We start from the raw sequence: 21,835 nt of genomic DNA on the forward strand, positions 1-21,835 counted from the left end.
AGTCCTCAAACTTGCCTGGGAGGCTTTTAACTGACTTGCTTGCCCGCCCCTAATCTCTCCAATCTCTTCTCTCCTTATTTTCCTCTCCAGCCAAGCAACTATGCTTATCGACCTGCACATATGGCTTGCTTATTTCCGTGCTTGCTCCTTGCCTTTGAACACATCCCACTTCTCTTTGCTAATTCATGCCTATCACTTCAAGATCCAGCTTAAAGCACCCTCTCGAGGAAGCTAGTTCTGGTTAACTCCTTCTTGTTCTTTTAATTCCATACCACATTTATCTATGACATTTACTTCATATTGCTTTTTTAGAAAGATATTTATTTTAGTTATTTTTATTTGTGTGTGTGTGTGTGTGTGTCTTCCCTGAGAGGGTAAACCTTATGTGATTCCAGAGTTTTGTAGGTTTGATGCTGTGTCAAGTTGGGTCATGTGTCCTTGTGATTCTAGTCGCCCCAATAAGAATGTAATTTCTCTGAAATGTTCATTCATGCTCACTGCTATGGGTGGATCACCCCATAGAAGCAGATCACCCTTTATTCAGGAGATGCATACTGACCCTGATTCAGCCACTTTCCTCTCAGGCCTCTGGGCATATTGGCATGCCCACTCAAATTAGTTATATTACAAAATCATTTAGAGAAAATGAAAATAATAAATAAATCCTGAACTCCAATGAAATCAGTGTTCGCTGAGCAGTGGTGACACACGTACGCCTTTAATTCCAGAACTCCGGAGGCAGACACAGACCTCGGTGAGTTTGAGGCAGCCCTGGTCTACAGAATGAGATCCAGTACAGCCAGGGCCATACAGAGAAACCTGTCTTAAAATTTTTTTCTTTTCTTTTTTTTTTTTTTTTTTTTTTTTTGGTAATTTTCAGAGTAGGGCCCAGGTGTCTGTTTTTCAAAACCTCTTGTGGAATTTCTATTGTGCTACTGATGTGGAAAATCCACTCATGGAGTATTGAAAGCTGAAAACATGAAACCCAAACCAACCTCTGTTTTATCCCCCTGCTACATCTCTCTGAGCCACACCCCCTGCATGCCCTGCCTACATCTCTCTGAGCCACACCCCCTGCATGCCCTGCCTACATCTCTCTGAGCCACACTCCCCTTCATGCCCTGCCTTTCCTCTCTCTTCCTTACCAGTTCACCTGGCCTTTTACCCAACAAAGTCTGAGGAGAGTAGCAACCAAATGGTTGGGAAAGTGGCCACAAACCAGTTAAACATTAGCACCAGGCAGGTTCCCAAGCCACTGTGAATCCTGGGAATCACAGGTGGGAAAATTAACATGTTAAAGCTTCCTGGGTTTTACAAACACAAAAATAAATGATTGGTTCTTTTTAGAAATAGCAAACACTCCACCTCTTAATCTGTTAACAACACGTCCTCCTGGGCAATCCTTTAAGAAGGAAAAGCTGTCCCTCCTCCTGTGTGTCCCTGCCAGCTGGCAGGCAGGCCTGCACCCCCCACCCCCCCACAACAGGTCACTGTATTCAAACAGGAGAGCTGTGGAGGGGGTGGCTGACCATTGCTGCCAGACTTGCAGAGGCAGCGACAGCTGCTTGCCAGGCTGAAAGTCTCGCTCTATGGGGAAAATGCTGAGGTTCGAATTGAGCAGGGCTCTGGAAAATGAAACAGGAAGTTGGCTCTGATTGTTTTTCTACTCCCCAGACCCCCCCCCCCCCCCCTGAGTCCATGCTCAGACACTCTTCCATAGTTCAAAGTGGGTACTCCCCAATCAGTACATATGTGGGACGGACGGGGGTGGGTTAAGGCATTCATTTCTTTAGTTTCTGAGGCAGACAGGCAGGGTCTAGTAGGGTGGTCAGAATCTCTAAGGCTGCTCCATTTATCTTGAAGTTCATGTGAAAGTGATTTTCTCTTTTACCTTTGGCCATGCTGGGGATGGAACCTAGGGATCCACCCAAGCTAATTAAGTGCTCCATTTACTGAGCTTCCTCGCCAGCTCCAAGAGCTGGGAAGATGGCTCAGTTAGCAAAGTGTAAGCATGAGGACCCAAGTTCCAGCCATGTAAACAAACAGGGCTCAGCAGCAGTGCGCCTGAAATCCAAGCACTGGGAAGATAAAGACAGGAGGATCTCTGGGCCTTGCTGGGCAAGCTCTTGGTTCAGTAAGAGACCCTATCTCAAAAAAGTAAGGCAGAGAGCAATTACGGAAGATGCCATTGGACTCCACTTGCATGCACACATACACATGTACAGGTTGAACGCCCATGATCACTTTGAGACATGGATTCACTCACTATGTAGCCAAAGCATGCTGTGAAATTTAATCTTCCTCATGGCCTACCAAGTGGCTATGAATATAGATAGATATGCCACACCATACCTGGCTATAGGGATTTTATTTTCTTCCTTTTTTTTTTTTTCATTTGAGACATGAGCTAGCTACATAGCTTAGACTGGACTTGATAGCCATAAATTCAAGTTTCTCTGTGTGCTGTGATAGGAATAATTGCAAAACCATGGCTTGGCTTGCACCCTGTGCTCCAGTTCTCTGTGGAGTACTGACTTGGGTTGACCTGATACTTTCTAGTCCTCCAGAGTACTGGGTGGTATCTTGAATTAGAACGATCCTGATAGGCTCGTAGGTTAGAATACTTGGTCATTTCCAATTGTCAGAGCTGTTTGGGAAGGATTAGAAGGTATGGCCTTCTTGGAGAAGATGTGTCACCAGGGGGTGGATTTTGAAGTTTCAAAAGCCCACACCATTCCCAGTTAGCTCTCTCTTCCTTGTACTTGTGTCTCAGCTACTGCGCCAGTGTCATGCCGGCCTGCCTGCTGCCATGTTCCACGCCCTGATGCTCATGGACTCTAGCCGTCTGAAACTGTAAATCCCAAGTAAATGACTTATTTCATGAGTTGTCTTGGTGGTCGTGGCATTCTGGTATCTTAATCACACCAATAAAACAATAGAACAGTAACTATGGTATGCTGATTATCCATCTTAGGTGGGCTAAGTCCGAGAAGATGGAGAAGGGAGAGATGAAGACAGAGAGTCCTAGGGAGAAACCCTTCAGACTCTCTGAGCCTCACTTCACATACTCCAATTCTCTTTCCCTGTCCCTTGGGGGCTGTTTCTGAAGAGAAGCAGCACATCAAGGCAGGGCTCACCTTGGCATCCATGATGCTGGTCTCCACTCGGGCCACTCCTTGGTTCTCCCGGAACAGCTGGATCTTGCTGATCTTGCTGAACTCGGACAGCACAGTGGTGAGGTTGGTTTTGAGGTCAATGACATGGCTGATGCCGTGACGGGGTCCCACCAGCAGAGTGGTGGCTGAGTGCTTCTCGTCCTACTTGTCCAAGTGTGCAAGGCAGAAAGTCCAGTAGCAGAAGAGGCCATGAGAAAGAGAAAATATGTATTATGTTGGTTCTTATGGGGTGTATGAGGAGTGGGAGTAAGGGAGGAGAAATATCTGGGGCTCAGTGCCAGGGTTTAAAAGGTAATCTTGAGGGGAAAATGGTCTGGAACCTCCCTAGTACAGGATTCTTGATCCTCAGTCTAAATCACATCTTAGCTACAGCAGTAAGTTAAAAGAGTTGCATCAGGGCTGGCTCGAACAAAATTGTGAGGTAGGTGAAGTATGCTTTATTCCGGTGCCTTTGGAGAACTTTCTGTTGTCAAGCCTGGAGGTACTTCCCACAGTTGCTGCAAGCCATCCAAAGCTTCTAACCAGTGCTTTTGCCTGACTAGGCAGCATTATGCCTGCCTTTTCCCCACCCTTCACTGTACTGGCTGGTTTTGGGTGACAACTTGACACAGGCTGGAGTTATCACAGAGAAAGGAGCTTCAGTTGAGGAAATGCCTCCATGAGATCCAGCTGTAAGGCATTTTCTCAATTAGTGATCAAGGGGGAAAGCCCCTTGTGGTTGCTGCCATCTCTGGGCTGGTAGTCTTGGGTTCTAACAAGAGAGCAGGCTGAGTAAGCCAGGGGAAGCAAGCCAGTAAGTAACATCCCTCCATGGCCTCTGCATCAGCTCCTGCTTTCTGACCTGCTTGAGTTCCAGTCCTGACTTCCTTGGTGATGAACATCAGTATGGAAGTGTAAGCTGAATAAACCCTTTCCTCCCCAACTTGCTTCTTGGTCCTGATGTTTGTGCAGGAATAGAGACCCTGACTAAGACTCTCCACTAACCGTCCTAAGGCATTCATGGTTGTTTAGGTGCTTAAAGAAGGTCTCCCCAGATTTATATTTTAATAGGTGGGCTAGCAACCTTGACCAAAAGGCATCTGATCAATGGCAGGATGGGGAAAGAGAGATTTGAGGGTATATGTGAAGGGAGGAGCCAGGGGGCTTTCAATGTTCTGCAAATCTCCTATGTACAAATGGCTACTTCTAGGTCTGACACACTGGATTCCCTTAAATGGAGCTGACAAACTCCTTGAAGCCATCAAGCCAGAGCCTTCTGCTGCCCCACTCCCTGCTATTAACATCACTCCAGGAGCCTCTTATGTCTGCCTACAAGCACTTCGATAAGCAGATTTTCTCCAGTATGCCATGCTAGCTCGACAGTGTGTTCCACAGAGCATGACAAGTACCTGGAGCCAATCAGTAAGATGATTTGAATTTCTTTTTATCAGGGTCAACTAGACTGGAACAGTCTTACGTGTGGTGCCAGCTGAGCCCTGCCCCAGAGTGTTGCTGTGCAGTGCAGGTGCTGGGTAGGTAGGGGGCAGTAGGGGCTAGGGGACTGTGGAAGTATGTATATGTAGAGGCAAAGAGACAGACCAAAGGTTGGCACACTATGGCCCATGGGCCAAATATGGCCCATCACCTGTTTCATATGTCCCAATGGCTAAAAATAAGATTTCAAAACATTTTTAAGAGGTTGGAAAGAAGTCAAAAGAACCATATTTTTGACACATAAAAATTCTGTGAAATTCAATTTTTTGTGTGTCTTTAATTAGTTACTAGCACATTGCAACACCCATTTATTAATGCATTGTAGCTGTTTTCATGCTAAGACAGCAAGGCTGACTGGCTGCTACAGAGATACATTTGCTCTATCAACCAAAGGCAAAAAAAAAAAAAAAAAAAATTGCTATCTGACCCTTTACAGACAAGGGTTGTCAAAGTCTGGGATATAGGAAGAGGGGCAGAAAAGGATGGATAGGGGTCATTGAAAGCAAATATAGTTGGTCCTCATTAGCTATAGGGGATTGGTTTCAGGACTCTGTTGCAGATACTAAAATCCATGGTTGTTTAGTTCCTTATATAAGATGACATGGCATTTGCATAACATCTGCACCTATATTCTTGTGTACTTTTGAGACAAGGTCCTACATATCCCAGAATGGCCTCAACCTTGAACTCATAATCCTTGTTCTTCAGCCTCTAGGATGCTGGAATTCCAAGCCTGTAGCATCCGACTCTAATGTATGCTTTAAAACCACCTCAAGATTACTTACAGAGCCTAACACAGTGCAAATATTGTGCAAATAGTTGTTAGACTGTTATGCCTAGAGAATAATGACAAGAAAAATGTCTATACATGCTCAGTAGCAACACATTTTTTTTCTTAGACTATTTTTGATTTGCAGTTGGTTGAAGCCATAGAGGTACTGGATGATTTGAATGTGAGAGCTGATTGACATTGTCCCTCCAACCAAGAGCTGGTCCCCCCTCCACCGCCCCACATAACACACATGCTTTGCCCCTTCCCACATCCCAGCATCTCACTAACCAGGCCTACAGTGTTGAATAAAACACCAGTGAAGGTCGGAAGTTCATTCAAAATGCGAAGGTACTGGAGCTTTGCTTGAATGGCGGAGCCCTGTGGAAACAACCCACCCTGTGATGAGAATCCAGGGGAGCCCAGAAAAGAAAGCCCACATCCTCCAAGTAGAGTCTCAGCTTCTGATGGCAGGTATCAGTCATCAGCCTACTCCATAGAAATGAGCAAGGGCCTGGGTAAACCTGGAAGGAAGTTTCACTTTGGATGGCTTTCACCTCCAGTATTCCACCTGCCTTTCTAAGCCAATCTCAGACATCTTGATCCTCGTGCCTAAAGCATCAATTGACGCTATCTGTTCTTGCATTAATTCTAGCATTTCTTCCAAACTCTGACATCCATCTAATCCATGCAGCTCTCTTAAGATCCTTAGAGTCACTCTTGCCCTCTTGCTCTTTACTTCTTCTTCTTTTTTGGGGGGGTGGGGGGAGTTCGAGACAGGGTTTCTCTGTGTAGCCATGGCTGTCCTGGAACTCACTTTGTAGACCAGGCTGGCCTCGAACTCAGAAATCCGCCTGCCTCTGCCTCCTGAGTGCTGGGATTAAAGGCGTGAGCCACCATGCCCGGCTGCTCTTCACTTCTTGCTCCGGCTCTGTCCCCTCACCCCTTCCCCATTCCCTTCCTCCTCTCTCCACATGCTCATGGCCGGCCTCTACTCCTCTACTTCTCTACTCTCTCTCTGCCTTTCTCTGCCTCTACTACCCTCTTAACTCCTCTACCATGCCCCAAATAAACTCTATTATATATATATATATATATATATATATATATATATATATATATATATATATATATATATATAAAGATACTTAGAGTCCCATCGACATTGCTACATGCAATGCTCAAGTCTGTTCTTCAGCTGGGATTCTAGGTCTCTGGAAGCAACTGAGCTTGTATGGGGGCAACTGAGCCAGAAACTTTTGACAGAGGACTCTTCCTTTGTCCTCTCATCTGAGGGCCATCAGTCACCAAATCATGTTTATTTTACCTCCTTATTTTCTCTGGAATGATCTAGCCACATCATTTGTCCTTATACCATTGCTTTGACATTCCTTCCTATGTCAGGGCTTTGGGTACTCTGTTTCTTCCCCTCGGTTACCTCCACCTAGTGCTAGTGGGAGCATCCTAAAACATAGTAAATTTAGTCACATCAGCTTCCTGCTTTCAACTCCTCTATGAGTCACTGCTGCCTATGAGGATTACACGTAACCCCTTTCTATGGCACAGAAAGCCCTTCAAGAACTGGCTCCTATGAACCTCCCTAATCTCCCTTCTGTCTCTACCTCCACCATCTCCATGCCTCTAATATTCTGTAGCTTCGCATAGGCTAAACGATCGTTCTTTTCCCTGCTACTGTGACTCTCATTTCGGGGCTTTTGTAGAGATGAATCTCCCAGCTCAGGGAAGTCTTTCTTTTAGTACTGCTTCTAGCAATTCATCCAGACAAGCTCCTATCTGTCCATCTTTCAAATCTCAGCGCTGGCACTAAATATACCGGTTTTTCCCTCTCCTAGCCTGGATTTGGCACCTGTCTCTTCTGAACACGTCCAGAGTGCCAGTGCCTGCTGCTTTGTGTTGCGGATGATAGTTTTATTTCCCTACTTGACTATGCCTGACTCAAGGGCTGAAGCCAGGCTTTCTTCAGTAGAGCACTGGGGATGCATAGAAAAAAAATCTTTGCTATGGAGATGGTGGTGAGCACTGGTGCTCTCAGCCAAGGGGGGTGGAAACCAATCTGATTAAACATGCACAGTAAGGTGGGAATGGCTTAGCTCTCTGGGGAAATTTGCATCTTAAAAGGAAAGCTAGTTGGTAATTCAAGAAATCTGGAATGGGTGGCAGATATGGGGGTGATTGTGTCTCCTGTCTACATCTGCATGCTGATTCTAGTATTTGTCACCATCCTCCAGCGTCTTGGGCAGGAAGCACAAGCAGATGGAGTGTTAGCAGCCTAAGAAGGCTCAGCAGGGCTGGGGTAGGTGGGGAAAGAAACCCCTCAAGAGACAAAGACTCTCGTGTCCATGTCACAGGATGCAGAGGATAGTGCAGTAGTTGCCCCAGTTCTGTGCTGGGCTTTTATCTACTCAGACTTCCTCCTCTAGGACTGGTGGACTAGAAAGTTAGGAAGGGATGGTGCAGTCACTGTCATGGAAAACATGTGCATCCCTTAGGGGCCAATGCCTTCCACAGGACAGGTGCTCAATTGGTACTAATTGGGGAAAGATTCCCAAGAACAACCTTTCTCATTGCTCCTTTGCTTCAAGGACATAGTGGCTTGCAGTGATGTGTTGCTTAGCCTATTTGGGCTAAGTGTGGATTTGGAACAAACTCCTTTCTATAACTGCCCCATCCTTGGCCAAGCTAGATATGTACCTGAGTCAGAAATAATAATGGAATATGCACCCAAAGTAAGAAAGAGCAAGAGAGTGTACACCTGAGTCAGGAGTAGTGGGGATCCCCAGAGTATCACCCCTCTGAGGCTTCCTCTGGGTACCTTGGTGCTGCTAGAAGGATGCATTTGGTGGGCCTTCAGCTGTTGAGAGAGCGACTTCCGAAGGTTCTTCTCTTTGATGCCCTGCAGGAGTGAGGGGGGAAGAAAGGGTTCCAAGCCCCACTCCTTCCTAGAAACAGAAGAAAATCAGGAGATTAGTGAGAGAGACAAAGTGTGATCGGGGAGGAGATGGTCAGAAAGAATCTGAGTAATTCTGAGAGGCAGAGATGGAGGAACAGAGACTAGGAAGAAGAGAAAGAAGGATAAAGACAGGCAAACCATGGCTCTGAAGTATGGGACTTGAGTGGGGTAGACCTCAGGAACTCAAATTCCTGCCGCCATAGAATGCTTATGACTTTGAAAAACAGAGCACAGCTCAACAAATCCATCTTCTTACACCAAGCTATTTGTTCCCTCCAGAAGGGCCCTTTCGCAACTCACTCCACATTCTTGAGTGTGATCTTCTGACTAGGCCGAGTGGCTGAGACAGTGATATAGATGTGAAGGGCAGCAAGGCCCAAAAGCATCTCTGGCTTAGGTTCCATTCCAAAGCGTTCTCGGATAACATCATTACGACTCTGTGAGAGAGGGCAGACCAAATCCATCAGTTAAAGGAAACATCCCTTCCCTTACAGCTCCCCTTAGATCTCAGATAAGAATCATGCTACCAGGAAGATATGATAGATAAATGAAAGAGGGGACTACTGCCCTCGGGAAAGAGACAACAGAGGAGCCTTGAGTTACAGGGACACTATTTGCTTGGTTCAGCAAATATTAGACCCTTCTTAGTCGCATAACAAGACACAGTGGGCAGAAAAATCCAGGTTACCGTGCAAGTGGGACCTGGATCAGTCCCTTTCACTCTTCTGTTATAAGAGACACCTCACCTTTTTGGGGGTTCTGTACTCAATCATGAGCCATACCAGGCTCTTCTACTAGTTCAGATGAGAACAAGGAAAGAAAGGCACTGAGAGAGTCTCTCTGTGGGACTCTGATCCAGAAGCCCAGGGTGAGAGGTTGATTGCAGAGATGGAGCAATCATTCTGTTCCTTGAGGTCCAGAGGACAAAAATATTGATGAGTCAATATTCCTTATACGGGCTTAGAAGGAATACCTGGTAGTCAATAGTCAAGTGTATGACAATGTTCTAAATTCTAAGGGTTAGTACCCTAGCTAACAATAACTCCACCTTCATGGTTCTCCTTTGGTTGAGGTTGTAACACAGTGGGCCATGGGACTAGGGAGCCATAGTGCTATCACCACAGCAAAGGAAAAGACACACACACACACACACACACACACACACACACAAACATACACACACACCACACATACACACACAAGATACCTTAGCTGAGAGTGGTGGCTCATGGCTGTAAATCCAGTAATTTGGAGGCTGAGGCACAAGAATCAGAAGGCTAGACTGAGCTACACAGTGAGTTCTAGGCTGGCCTGGTCAAGATCAGGACTGTATCCAAAAAGGGAAGTGAGTGAGAAGAAAACTGACAATGTTTATCTATACAGAAAATCCAGGAGAGTCTACAAAAACCTACTAAAACAATTCACCGAGTACAGCAAAGTTACAAGGCATAAAATTACAATAAAAGTATATTTCTACAAGTTACTAATAATCTAAATCATTGCTGGGTATGGTGGTTCACACCTATAATCCCAGTACTTGGAAGGCTAGGGTAGGAACACGGATCTCAAGTTCAATAGTAGCATGGTCTAAACAGACCCAGACCAGCCAGAGTTACAGAATTAAACTGTTTCAAAAACAACAGCAGCAGTAGCAACAAAATAAAAATAATTTATAATGATATAAAAATGAATAATAATTAGGAATAAACCTGACAAAATATGTGAAAAAATTATATACTAAAAACTTAGAGAACATTACTGAGGAAAATTAAAGACACCAATCAATTTAGAAATACTTTGCTCATGGGCTGGAAGACTCGGCATTGTTAAGCTATCAATTCTATCTTAATCAATCTACAGCTTCTGCACAATTCCAATTCAAATCATATTAAGATTTTTAGTAGAAATCGACAAGCCAATTCTATAATTCCCATGAAAAACTGCAGAGGACCTAGAATAAAAACAGTTTTCAAAAGAATAACAAAGTTGGGGACAAGCACTACTTGACTTGAAGACTTGTAAAGTTCTAGTTATCAACAGAATGCATTGTTGGCATAGGGATAGACAGGTAGATCAATGGAATGAAATAGCGGTTGGGAAATAGATCTACAGATACACAGATAACTGCTTTCCCACTTGGTTTGGTGTTTTATTACTTATAGACTACTTTTGAATAAAGGTATGAAGGCAATTCAGTGAGGAAAGGTTAGGGTTTTCAATGAGTGGAGCCTCAATACACACACACATACACATAAACACACACAGACACTCATGAATAGACACAGATATACTGGATGGCCACATATTTCCTAAGATATGACACTAGAAATGCTATTCATAAAAGATAAGATTAACAAACTTGACTTCATCAAAATTCAAACATCTGCTTTGTGAAAGACACTGTTTAGAGAGCAAAAAGGCCAGACACAGACTAGGAGGAAATAATTGCAAATAACATATCCAACAAATGACTTGTTTCCAGAATACATAAAGAACTCTGAAAACTTGATAATCAGAAAACAAATAAGCCAATAAAAAGGCAGGCAAATGATTTGGACAGACATTTCATCACAGAAAATACACAAAAAGTGAACACATGGAAAATTATCCAATACTATTAGGTACTAGGATAGTGCAAATGGAAAACTTAGAGAGGTACTACTATATATACACTATTAGAACTACTAAAGTAGGGCTGTCAAGATGGCTCAGCGGGTAAGAGCACTGAATGCTCTTCCGAAGGTCCTGAGTTCAAATCCCAGCAACCACATGGTGGCTCACAACCACCCATAATGAGACCTGACTCCCTCTTCTGTCGAGTCTGAGGACAGCTACAGTGTACTTATGTATAATAGTAAATAGATCTTTGGGTCAGAGCAAGCATGGAGAAGCTAGAACTACTTCTATACCATACATGATGGATAGGAATGTTAGATGGTGCAGCCACTTGGAAAAATATTATTACCATTTTTTTTTCCAGAAAACTGATCACATTCTGTTATTAGCTATTTACCCAAGAGGAAAGAAAGTGCACATCTATGTAAAGACTAGGACATGGATACTCATACATGTCGCATTTGTAATAGCACAAAGCTGGAAATAGACCAATGCCCATCAACATGGGTAACAAATTCTGATACCATGAATACTACCCAATAAGAAGAATGGACACATTCAACAATAAGGATGGATCTCAAAATCGTTACACTGAGGAAAATCAGTCAGATCAAAATATTGTATGGTTTAATTTACATAAACTCTTGGAAATTAAAACAAATGTATAGTGACAGAAAGCCAGTCAGAGGTTGCCTGGGGGGTGAATTACATAGGAGCCCGAGGAAACGTCAGTGAATATTGGATTGTGGTGATGACTGTGGGTGAAAGTTTATCACTTCAAACATGTGTAGTGTGTTATATGCTAATTAGACCTCAGTAAAAACAACTGATTTTTTTTAAAGGAAAAATCCAGATGAAGTCCACATTATCACAAAGTGGAGAAATACTCTGGGCACGATTTTGTCATCAAATTCCAAAATACTTGAACCAAGGCAATCCCCAGAAGTTTGAATGAAGAAATTCAAGGCAAACTAAATGAGAACTAAACTATACAACCCATTGTGCCCTTAGAGGTTTGGCAAATGAACTTGAGGCTGAGAAATGTTCCTAACATTTTAGGTTGCCAGAAAGGGCAGAGAGGACAGCCACCAGGTCCCTCATTGTACAGTCCCAGGTGCCACCCTCAGAGACAGAGGAAGTTTAAGTTTTTTTCTCTCATCAAGTGCTGCATATGTTCTGTGGGCACCTAAAACCCAACAGGCCCTAAAATGAACTTATTTTATCTCCAAATTCATGGGACTCTATTCACTTAGATGATGACTGATACCATCTCTACTGATACTCAGCAAATCAAAACCTTTAAATTTCCCTGTGATCCCAATCCATACGGCCATGACTTTGGACACCAGCTTTCCTTTGGATGATGACCAGGTGACTCTCCTTTTGGTATTCTCCTCAGCATGATTTCTTTACCTTGACTGTACATATCCTGGATACGTTTTAAAAGCCTCCCTAAGCCTTGGCTCCCCTGAAATTGGAGTTACAGATAGTCGTGAACTACCATGGCAGGTACTGGGTATTGAACCCAGGACTTCTGGAAGAGCACTCAATGTTACCACTGAGCCATCAGTCCAGCCCCCTTCCAGGTAATTCTAATGTGCGGGTATGGTTAAGGAACCACTATTCTGAAGTAGGTCCACTGTCTCAAAGGCTTTGGTAAGGAGAGTACTAAACTCTCATGGAGTACTGAATGTGATGATGTCTGCCTGTAGACCCAGCACCTGGAGCTGAGGTTCAAGGTTCTCCTGAAGATACACAGTGTATTTGGGGTCAGCCTGAGATACCCGAGACACTGTTTTTGTGTTTTGTTTTGTATTTTTAATTTCACTGAGCTTGTTAAAACAAACCACAGGGATAAGGACCAATAATTTGCATCTCTAACTAGTATCCAGTTGATGATGCTGTTGGTTCAGGGCCCGTATTCTGAGAAGCACTGCTCAGCTTCCAGAATAAACTCAATTCTCTCCTTGGCCTCCCAACCATTCACTCTCTGTTCCCTAGCTCTCCAATTTCATTTTCTATTGCTTCTTACATCCTGTACTGAAGCTGCAATAAATCACTTGCATTTTTTCTTTTTTCTTTTTTTTTTTTCTTGTCAGCATGCCTTTGAAAGTGCAAGGGCTCCTGCTTGGAATACGGACCCTCTTTTCCATCTTACTACATAGCAAACATTTACTTCACAGCTAAGGGTATACACATATCTTTGTTTCTGTGACACCTTCATTGTCTTTCTCTCATGTAGGTCTGGAAGACTGCTTCTTGGATGTCATTGACACTGAACCGTGCTGAGGTTATATTTATAGATATATGAACTCTAGTGAAAGAAGTCTATTCTTTCTCCACCTCTGGTTGTCAGGACTTGACCCAGAGTGTGGTTTTAATAAATGTTTCTGGATGGAGTAAGGTCAAAATCATCTCCTTACTCAACCTAGGTATTTGAGGGTTGAGAGTTTCAGACCTCAAAAGAACTTGTCAAACCTTGGAATTCTGTGGAAGAACCAGAATTACTGGGGTTGCTTGTTTCTGAAAACTGATGGGCTCTGGGTAGACAAGTAGATAGATAGTATTTTGACCATCAAATTCAAGTCATCAGACCAGCCAACTTGACCTTCAGAAAGGAAAAGGCTTTCAGAGCAAGCTAAAGGTCAAACTTACGTAGTAACTTCATTGTGATGGCAGAACACCCTGCCTGTTTGCTTGTCCATCTATCTTTGTGTTCCCAAGCCAGACCCTACCTGGATGTATAAGTACTCGAAAGCAGCAGGATCCCGACGTAGCAGCTCCACTGGGTCCTTGGGAAAGAAGCTTATTCGGAAGAGGCATTTCATTCCATGGTAGTGTGTCCGCTGCACAACCTGAGACCCAGTGGGGAGAGAATGGGAAAAACCCATAGAGTCAATGACGGGGTGGGGGTGGCAGGCAGCTAGGCAGCTGCTTAAAGTAGGGTTTATGGATGAGCTAGGTTGTTGTTTCCTACTCTTGTCTCAAACATGGCAAATTGATATCAAGCATTCTCTCATCCTGGGCTTTATTTTCCCTAGTTTGAGTTATCCATGGACAACCTCAGCCTAAAATAGGAAATTCCTAACTTTTATTATATATAGCTTTATAATTACTCTATATTTTATTGTTAACTTACTAATGAAGGTTTTTTTTTTTTTTAAAGGAACTTACTTTGTAGACCTTGTTAGCCTGGCATTTTCTATATAAATTGGCTGGCCTTGAACTCATAAAGATCCCCTTTCCTTTGTTTTCTGGGTCCTAGGATTAAAGGTGTGTTTTACCATGCCTGGCTGTGCCTAGTATTTTTTTTTTTAATCACTTATTTAGGACATGGTCTTTATCAAGAATGGGGTCTATGTGGTAGCTCATGCCTACAGTTCCAGCACTGGTGAAGATCATCACAAGTTTGAGGGCAGTTTGGGCAAGACCCTGTTGTCTCACTGCACCTAAAAAAGAACTGAGTCTAAGTGCCAAGATAGGAGTTAGGACGAGAAGGTTCCCGAGAATTTATCAGCTTCTTCTTGCAGGCATGCTTAGTGTCTAACAGACTATTAGATGCCTAAAGAGTTCAAATCAAAGAGTGTAAACCACATTTAGAGATACAGATGAAACATGCTGGCAATATACTGGTAAAATGTTGAGTCTGGAGATGCATATATATTTCATATATATTGTTTATGTGAAGATTTTTATAGTAAAGAAGTTTGAAATTCCACTTGGAACAAGAAGTCAATTTGACTCAGAGGATTATTTATTGGGTAGGATAGGAGGTGCTTACGTTTTCTAAGCAGACACTACCTTGGATTGTATTTAAGCTGAAACTTGAATCTTTCTTTTGAAAAATACATTCTTTTTTTGTGTGTATCTGTCTTCTTTGTTTTGAGACGGGTTCTCATATATCCCAGGCATGCCTTTCACTCAAAGTCAAAGACTAGTCAAGGATGACCTTGAATTTCTCATCCTCCTGCCTTCTACCTTCAAGGGTTGAGATTAAGGTGTGTGCCACCATACCCAACAGCAAGAAGGAGCAATAGGGCCTGGTGCATGCTGGCCAAATAGTCTACCAATGAGCTGCATCCCAAGCCTTGTTTCTTTCCTTTGTATCTCAGGGTACTTTAGGTAGATCTTCCTGCCTAGTTTCTCATGTGTGCTATGTTGCTGGTTGGATTTATGAGTTTTGTTTGGCTTCCACACACTTTCTTTTTTGTTCGTTTTTTGTTTTTTTGTTTTTTTGTTTTTTTTTTTTTTTTTTGAGACAGGGTTTCTCTGTGTAGCCCTGGCTGTCCTGGGACTCACTTTGTAGACCAGGTTGGCCTTGAACTCAGAAATCTGCCTGCCTCTGCCTCCCAAGTGCTGGGATTAAAGGCATGCACCACCCATGCCTGGCTCCACACACTTTCTAAATGCTATATATTCCTAACTTTCCCCCTTTTGCTTTTTCCCACCCTACCATGGAATACTGATTGCCCTGCTCAGTTCTGTGATATTTCCTAGTGGTTTGCTATGGATGAAAACCCATATAGCAATCCTAGATTTCAACAGTCTTTTCCCATATAGTGTGGCAAGAGGGATGAGATAATTTGTTCTCTTCTACTTTGGAAGATGATGGATGCCACCTATTCTTGATCCCATGTGGTCCATTTCTAACTACCATTTGATTCTACTTCTAACCTTTCTGTATCACAGTCCTCATCTAAAAGGCCAAGTTTCTTGTTAGGAATCAGAAGGGTCTAGTAGGCCGTATTACCAGGAAAAAGGAGAGTTGCCAATAGAGACCAAGACAAATGCCTTTGTTGGGTCACAAAGGGAATCAGAGGCTCTTTGGAGATGGATAGTAACTTCCTCAGGTAAGGCTAGTCTGTAGTTCAGAGGGACAGTGATATACAAGTCCTTTGGTTCCATTCACAGAAGTACACGTACATACACACCCATATATACATATAAACACATATAGGCACATACATATACGCATGCATACACATATATACATACACACATATGCACATACTTACACACATACATACATATGCATACACACATATCCACATATACGAATACATACCACACTCCTACTCAGATTGGAACTATGACTTCTGGGAGCTGGCTAACCCCACCATGATAAGTTTTCTAGATAAGCAGTGTCATGGATGCCAGAATCAAGGGACAACTTACATAAGCCAGGGGCTGCTTGTCCTGGAGAATCAGGAACTTGTGATTCTGTTCTGGCCCAGTATACTCAAGCACAAGAGCAAAGTGCTCAATGTACCTCAGGGAGAGACGGTCCTGTAGAGTCGCCATCACATCCTGTAGAAGGAAAAGAGGCTTGAGAGGGGATCGTTCCTGATTCTAACTCACACAAAGGTAACAACACAGGAGGAAATGATTGAAATGAAGCACAATAATCTGGTAGAAGCCTTTGTGGAGGCCCAGCTACTGAGTTATGGGACCAGTAAAGGGCCTCATGAGTGTTACCCAGTGGCCTGGGCCCTGAGAAACACCGAAAGTTGCCTGAGAAGGGCAAGTATGTATCCCTGAATTTCCCCACCCTGACATATGGTAATTGAAGGTTGGTTCCTTCCTACCTCTGTACCTTCATCTCTCCATCGTCTATTAGATAAATCATTTCTGGAATGCTTATGGATGGCCAGGCATTGTGTTGGCTCTCCACTTATCTCTCTTAAGTCAGACTGCCCATTTGGGTTTGAATGGTTAGGAATGAGTAAAAGCCAAAGCTACATTTCTGAGATTAAAAAGTATACTTATTTCCAGATTCATAATCTAAATCAAATGACTTGAGCTACTGGCAAAATGTTCATTTTGGGCCATCGCTAGTTTTTATAGATGATCAATTTAGCAACTTGAAAAAATGTGTCCATAAAGAGGAAAGATGTCACGTGTCTGGAGTACAGTCATAGATCTGACTACTTTTGGGCTCCGTCTGCTCTGCTGCCCTACTTTTAATACTAGGGCGCCTGAGAACATATTCGTGGGGGCTGCTCAAATGTCAGTTTTGAGGCTTTGGCCATCTATTTGCTGTGGCTTCAGCATACACATTGCAGTGTGTACGTTTACACAGTCAGCATGTTTCCATCCCCAAAGGCTGGAGGGAAGCAGGCTTGGGAGTTCAGAGCTCTCTGATGGCCAGAGCTGCCAAAGCACCCCTTCTGTGTGAGATACTCAGTCATTTGAACAGAGGGCTGCAAAGTGCTGGGCACTTGAGAGGATTTCTTTGTGCTATTCATGTAGATACAGAGGCTCAAGTGTTACTAGAACCCTAGCATAGTCAGATGCATTTTTTTTTTTTTTTTTTGCAGTTAAATTGCATTGAGATTGTGGACAGCCAAGCCAGGGATTTTTAACTGGTGTTAAAATGTTTAACACTCACCATACCAGACTGTCATTTCATCCAGGTTGTTCTTTGGAACAAGTGGCTTAGAAGACTGTCAGAGGTCTAATGAATAGCCATGCAGCTTTGCTGAAGTGCAAAGTAAGACTGAGTGCCAAAGATTGGCACTGCCTAGATGCCACAGTGGTAGTGGCATTGTGAGGTAAGGAGTGCTCTGAACTCTGTGACTAAGAAAGGTTGGTCAGTGCACTTAGGGTATTGACAAGTTGACAGTGGGCATATTAACCTTGAAGAAACACCAAGGGAGATTGTGGCAAACTGGGTGGCCTAGTTATATTTCAATGTTTCCTTTCATAACTTAAGATGTTCTATAGCTAAGAGACCCTGCCACAGCTTCCTAAGGAGTACATTTGGGTCTTACTTAAGCTCCTTAGAGATACCTACCTAGGCCTAACTCTTCCAAAGAAACTTTGGGCAGGACAATTAATCATTCAGGGACTGTTCCGTCCTCTGAAGGACACTTAGCATCTCCGACCTTGAGACACTAAGTACCAGTAGCATGATATATCATGGGATGGCTCCAAAACACACTCAGATCTTCCTTAAACCAATATAGGAATGATCAATAAACTCTGGTAGAAAACACTGGTAGGGCCATTCTGAGCCCCTGCTCATTCCTCTGAGCAAGAGTTTTCTGGCTAAGTATGTTCGTTCCTCTCTCCCTTATTTCCTTCCAAAAGGCTCTCTCCCCTTGTAGCACAGGCTGACGTCAAGCCTGTAATTCTCCAGATGCAGCCTCCGGAGTACTAGGTTTACAGGCCTGTGTGAGCATTCCTGATGGGATTATTTATTTATAGGATCATCTTGGTCCTTGCATGGGAACCACAGGAAAACTTTGGGGAAAGCAAGTTTCCTGGGCAGGTGTCAAGACTGCCCAGCAATCTGAACAGCCTTGATTGCATAAGAACATTCATTCTTGGGATGGTGTTCTCCTTCTGGCAAGAGTTCAGAAGACTCGGGGATAGATATTTCTGTCCCAGTGAAGAGTTAACCTCGGGAAAATCATATCACCACTTCTACTCTTCAGGACTAAGAGAATCACTAGGACTTTTTGACGCCTGGCTGAGCTGTTAAGAATCACAGTTCAGTAATTGCTCTTCCTGTGAAAAGAATAGCCAAAGGGCTGTGGCTGGGCTTCTCAAATCTTGCTTCAGTGCTTAAGATTTGGTTGTTATTTAAAAAGCAAGACACGGGTAAGCTAATCTCCCAAGAGATCACATTTGTTTATTTCTCTGTGTAAACTTGTGTAGGTGTTATTGTATCAATATACATCACTTTGGTTTTATAAATGGCTTAATGATCTTCCCATTGCTTAGCTCCTAAGAGTCCTGAAGGACCCCGTATATGAACATAAAATAGTTGACAAGCAGATGTGCATTCATGTGCACGCACTTGCGCATGCGTGGACACACACATTTTTACAATAATTAGTGCACAGCTGGGCATGCAATTTCCTACTACCAGCCTCATCTGAGGATTATGTTTGTGCAGCCATGCACTCCAGAGCATAGAGAGATCAAAGCAATCTTGTTCCAGCAGTGAAGCTATCGTGGGCGATTGCAGAGGAACACAAACAAACAGGTACCCTAGGGGAGGGCATTCCTCATGTACCTTAACAGTGGTCCGGCCATCAAATGTGAATGACTTGATCTGCCCATTTTCTAGGAAAACCTTCAGGACGTTGGGGATGAGGAGGAGAGCTTCCTTCTTCATCATTTTCTATGGATACACAGGAGAGGGGGAGGAAGACAGAGGTGGGGGTTTAGAAAGGAAAGGAAAGATGATGATGATGGAGGCAGGGGGCCAAAACAGTGCAAGAAGAGACAGAGGAAGGACCAGATCAATAATAATGCTATATGCAGATAAGAACAAAATCCCCAAGATGCAGAGCCATATCCAAATCCACTCCTCTTTATTCTATCATGGTATATTTACATTCTACTGCAGTTTGAAGCTCTGGATCAGTAGAGACCATTATATACAGTAAGAATTACACGTGGAAGGTTTTATTTGGAGACCACTTCATACACCCCAGTCTATCTCCAGACTTCTTTTCCTACCAGGCCCTTCACAAGTCCATCCTTTGCTTTTCTTCAGTCACTCTCTGATGCTTGGGATGGTGTTCAAAGCCTCTATGCTAGGCAAATACCCTACCATTGAACCACTTTGCTAGCTCCTTAGGGTCCTTTTCTTTTTCTTTGTTTTTTGGAGTCAGGTTTCTATTATGTAGCCTCAGTCTGGAACTCACTGAGTGGAGCAGGCTAGCCAGAACTCTCAGAGATCTACCTGGCTCTGCTTCCCAAGTGCTGAGACTAAAGCTGTGTACCACCATGCCTGGTTCTTTAGACCTCTTTAGATCTGGATCCTGCCTGCTTCTCTGGATTCAAGTCTGACCATTGTTAGAAACCTCACTTTTTTCATGCCTCCTCATCTCTGACAATTCATCATTCAGGGACTGCCTTACTAGCTTTAGGGCTCTCACTAAGTGCTCATAGTACACACACACACACACACACAAAATCATTGTGATAACCAAAAATACTCTCAACTATTTCCAAAAGCTCTTTGAAAGTGGCCTGCATTGATCCTGGTTCAAAAGCACTCACGGGCAAAGCCCATTTCTGAATAACTGATAATTCCTTAGCGGTAGCTTTCCTGGAACGGGGGTTCATTTATAAATAGTGAATGTGGATTTCTCAATTAACAAAAGTCAATTAAATAATGGCCATTTTTCCGTCTTCCTCTTTCTCTCCCTGGCAAGCTCCTATGCAACCTTCAAAATCAAGCTTAAACAAGTATTTTATAAAGCCATAAATCTAGTCTTCCCATGTTTTTCTATAGCAACCTATATACTCCCTTCTTAGTCTCTCTCTCTCTCTCTCATCTCTCTCTCTCTCTCTCTCATACACTTTTTTGTTTGTTTTTTTGAGACTGTTTTCTCTGCGTAGCCCTGACTGTGCTGGAACTCACCCTGTAGATCAGGCTGGCCTCAAACTTACAGAGATCTGCTTGCCTCTGCCTCCTGAGTGCTGGGATTAAAGGTGTGTGCTATCACTGCCCAGCAACACACACATTTTTTTTTTTTTGTGAGTGTGACAAGGTCTTCCAATGTTTCCCAAGCTAGCCACAAACTCACAGCTCTCTTTTTCCAACTCCTGGCTGCTAAGCTATAAGTATGTGCTACCTAGGCTGGTTTCTTTTTCCCCCCTCTGTGTACTAGGACTACAAACATGTATCACCATGCCTAGCTTCCAGCAATATTTTGAAGAACATCTGTCATTTACAATCAAACAGTAAGCTCAGAGCACAAACATAGTCATTGTTATGGTGCCAGCAATGAATAATAGCATGGCTGGTACATAGTTGGTGTTAAATAAGTGACTGCTAAATGAATGAACACTACTAGGTGCTTACTATATGCTTGCTTGAATGATTAGATTCACAAGAAGTATGCACACATTACTGGGCCAGCATCATCTAGTCTATGGTTAATTGCAGTGTATAGGTGGCCAGATGCTTTAACTCAGTGGCAGCCACAGATCATCTATTGCATACTTAGCTAATGCTCAGCATCCAGAGAGCTACAGCAAAGGTATAGGTCCTAAGATGGCCCTGATGGGTGCACATATTTTTAGTCTCAACATTGGAAAAGTATAGGCTGCTAGATCTCTGTTAGTTGGAGGTCAGCCTGGTCTACATAGGGAATTCTAGGACAGCCAGGGCTACACAATGAGATTCTGCTTCAGGTAGATAGATAGGTAGATAGGTAGATAGATAGATAGAGTCCAACTTGAATTCTTGCTGCCATTCCCTGTCATGTATGAACATTATGAATCTCAAACAAAGTACCTGGTATAAGGAGGGTAAGGCTTCTGTGGAAGGCCAATTGGGTTCTGAGTTTTGAATGAGATAGATTGTCAGGGAAGCCTGAGTAGAACAGTGCAGATCTAGCAGCTGTTGTGGATAAAGCATCAAAGATGCAAGTCTCGAGCTTGGGCGTGGCTGACAGTGATGGGGGCCAGGAGGCAAGTTGGATGGGATTAAACCAAGGAGGAAAGCCATGGATATCAGTTTGGAAAGGTGTGATGATGATGTTCAGACCTTGCTGATCCTAAGATGCCCCACTCCTGCCAGGCCCAGAGGCCCAGGCTCCCCAGGCTGATGATGCTCGGCGGGGGCAAGTTTTATTTAGCACACTGGGTTGGACTCAGATAATCACTTAATTGATTTTGCTTAAAAATAGAGTTAGCAAGGAACGCCCACAGGATTTATTTTTGTTCTGGCTGCTTAATAAAGCCTTGGAACACAAGGGGAAGGGGACGATGGGGCAGGCTGGAGTCACCTGGACTTGGACTCTGCAGGTCTGAACAGACTGCTATGGTTCACACAGTTAGTAACTGAGAGGATATGAAGATGGATAT

At 43.5% G+C, this 21,835-nt stretch overlaps 1 protein-coding gene across 4 annotated transcripts in view; it reads right to left on the reverse strand.

Annotated features, from left to right (window-relative positions):
• The window catches only part of Frmpd3 (FERM and PDZ domain containing 3), a 92,730-nt gene that overhangs the window by 27,648 nt on the left and 43,247 nt on the right, over positions 1–21,835 (reverse strand). For all 4 annotated transcript variants that reach the window (XM_085838004.1, XM_021154008.2, XM_085838002.1 and 1 more), the window contains 7 exons: positions 19,026–19,133; positions 16,181–16,312; positions 13,741–13,860; positions 8,690–8,826; positions 8,252–8,378; positions 5,710–5,799; positions 3,138–3,317 (listed from right to left, as the gene is read on the reverse strand). In XM_085838004.1, the coding sequence (XP_085694130.1) occupies positions 3,138–3,317; positions 5,710–5,799; positions 8,252–8,378; positions 8,690–8,826; positions 13,741–13,860; positions 16,181–16,312; positions 19,026–19,130 (891 nt within the window). In that variant the 5' untranslated portion in view covers positions 19,131–19,133. The remainder of the gene's footprint in view (positions 1–3,137; positions 3,318–5,709; positions 5,800–8,251; positions 8,379–8,689; positions 8,827–13,740; positions 13,861–16,180; positions 16,313–19,025; positions 19,134–21,835) is intronic.

Source organism: Mus caroli, unplaced genomic scaffold (genome assembly GCF_978045245.1).
Source record: "Mus caroli unplaced genomic scaffold, Mus_caroli_1 scaffold_5, whole genome shotgun sequence".
NCBI classification, from domain to species: Eukaryota; Metazoa; Chordata; class Mammalia; order Rodentia; family Muridae; genus Mus; species Mus caroli.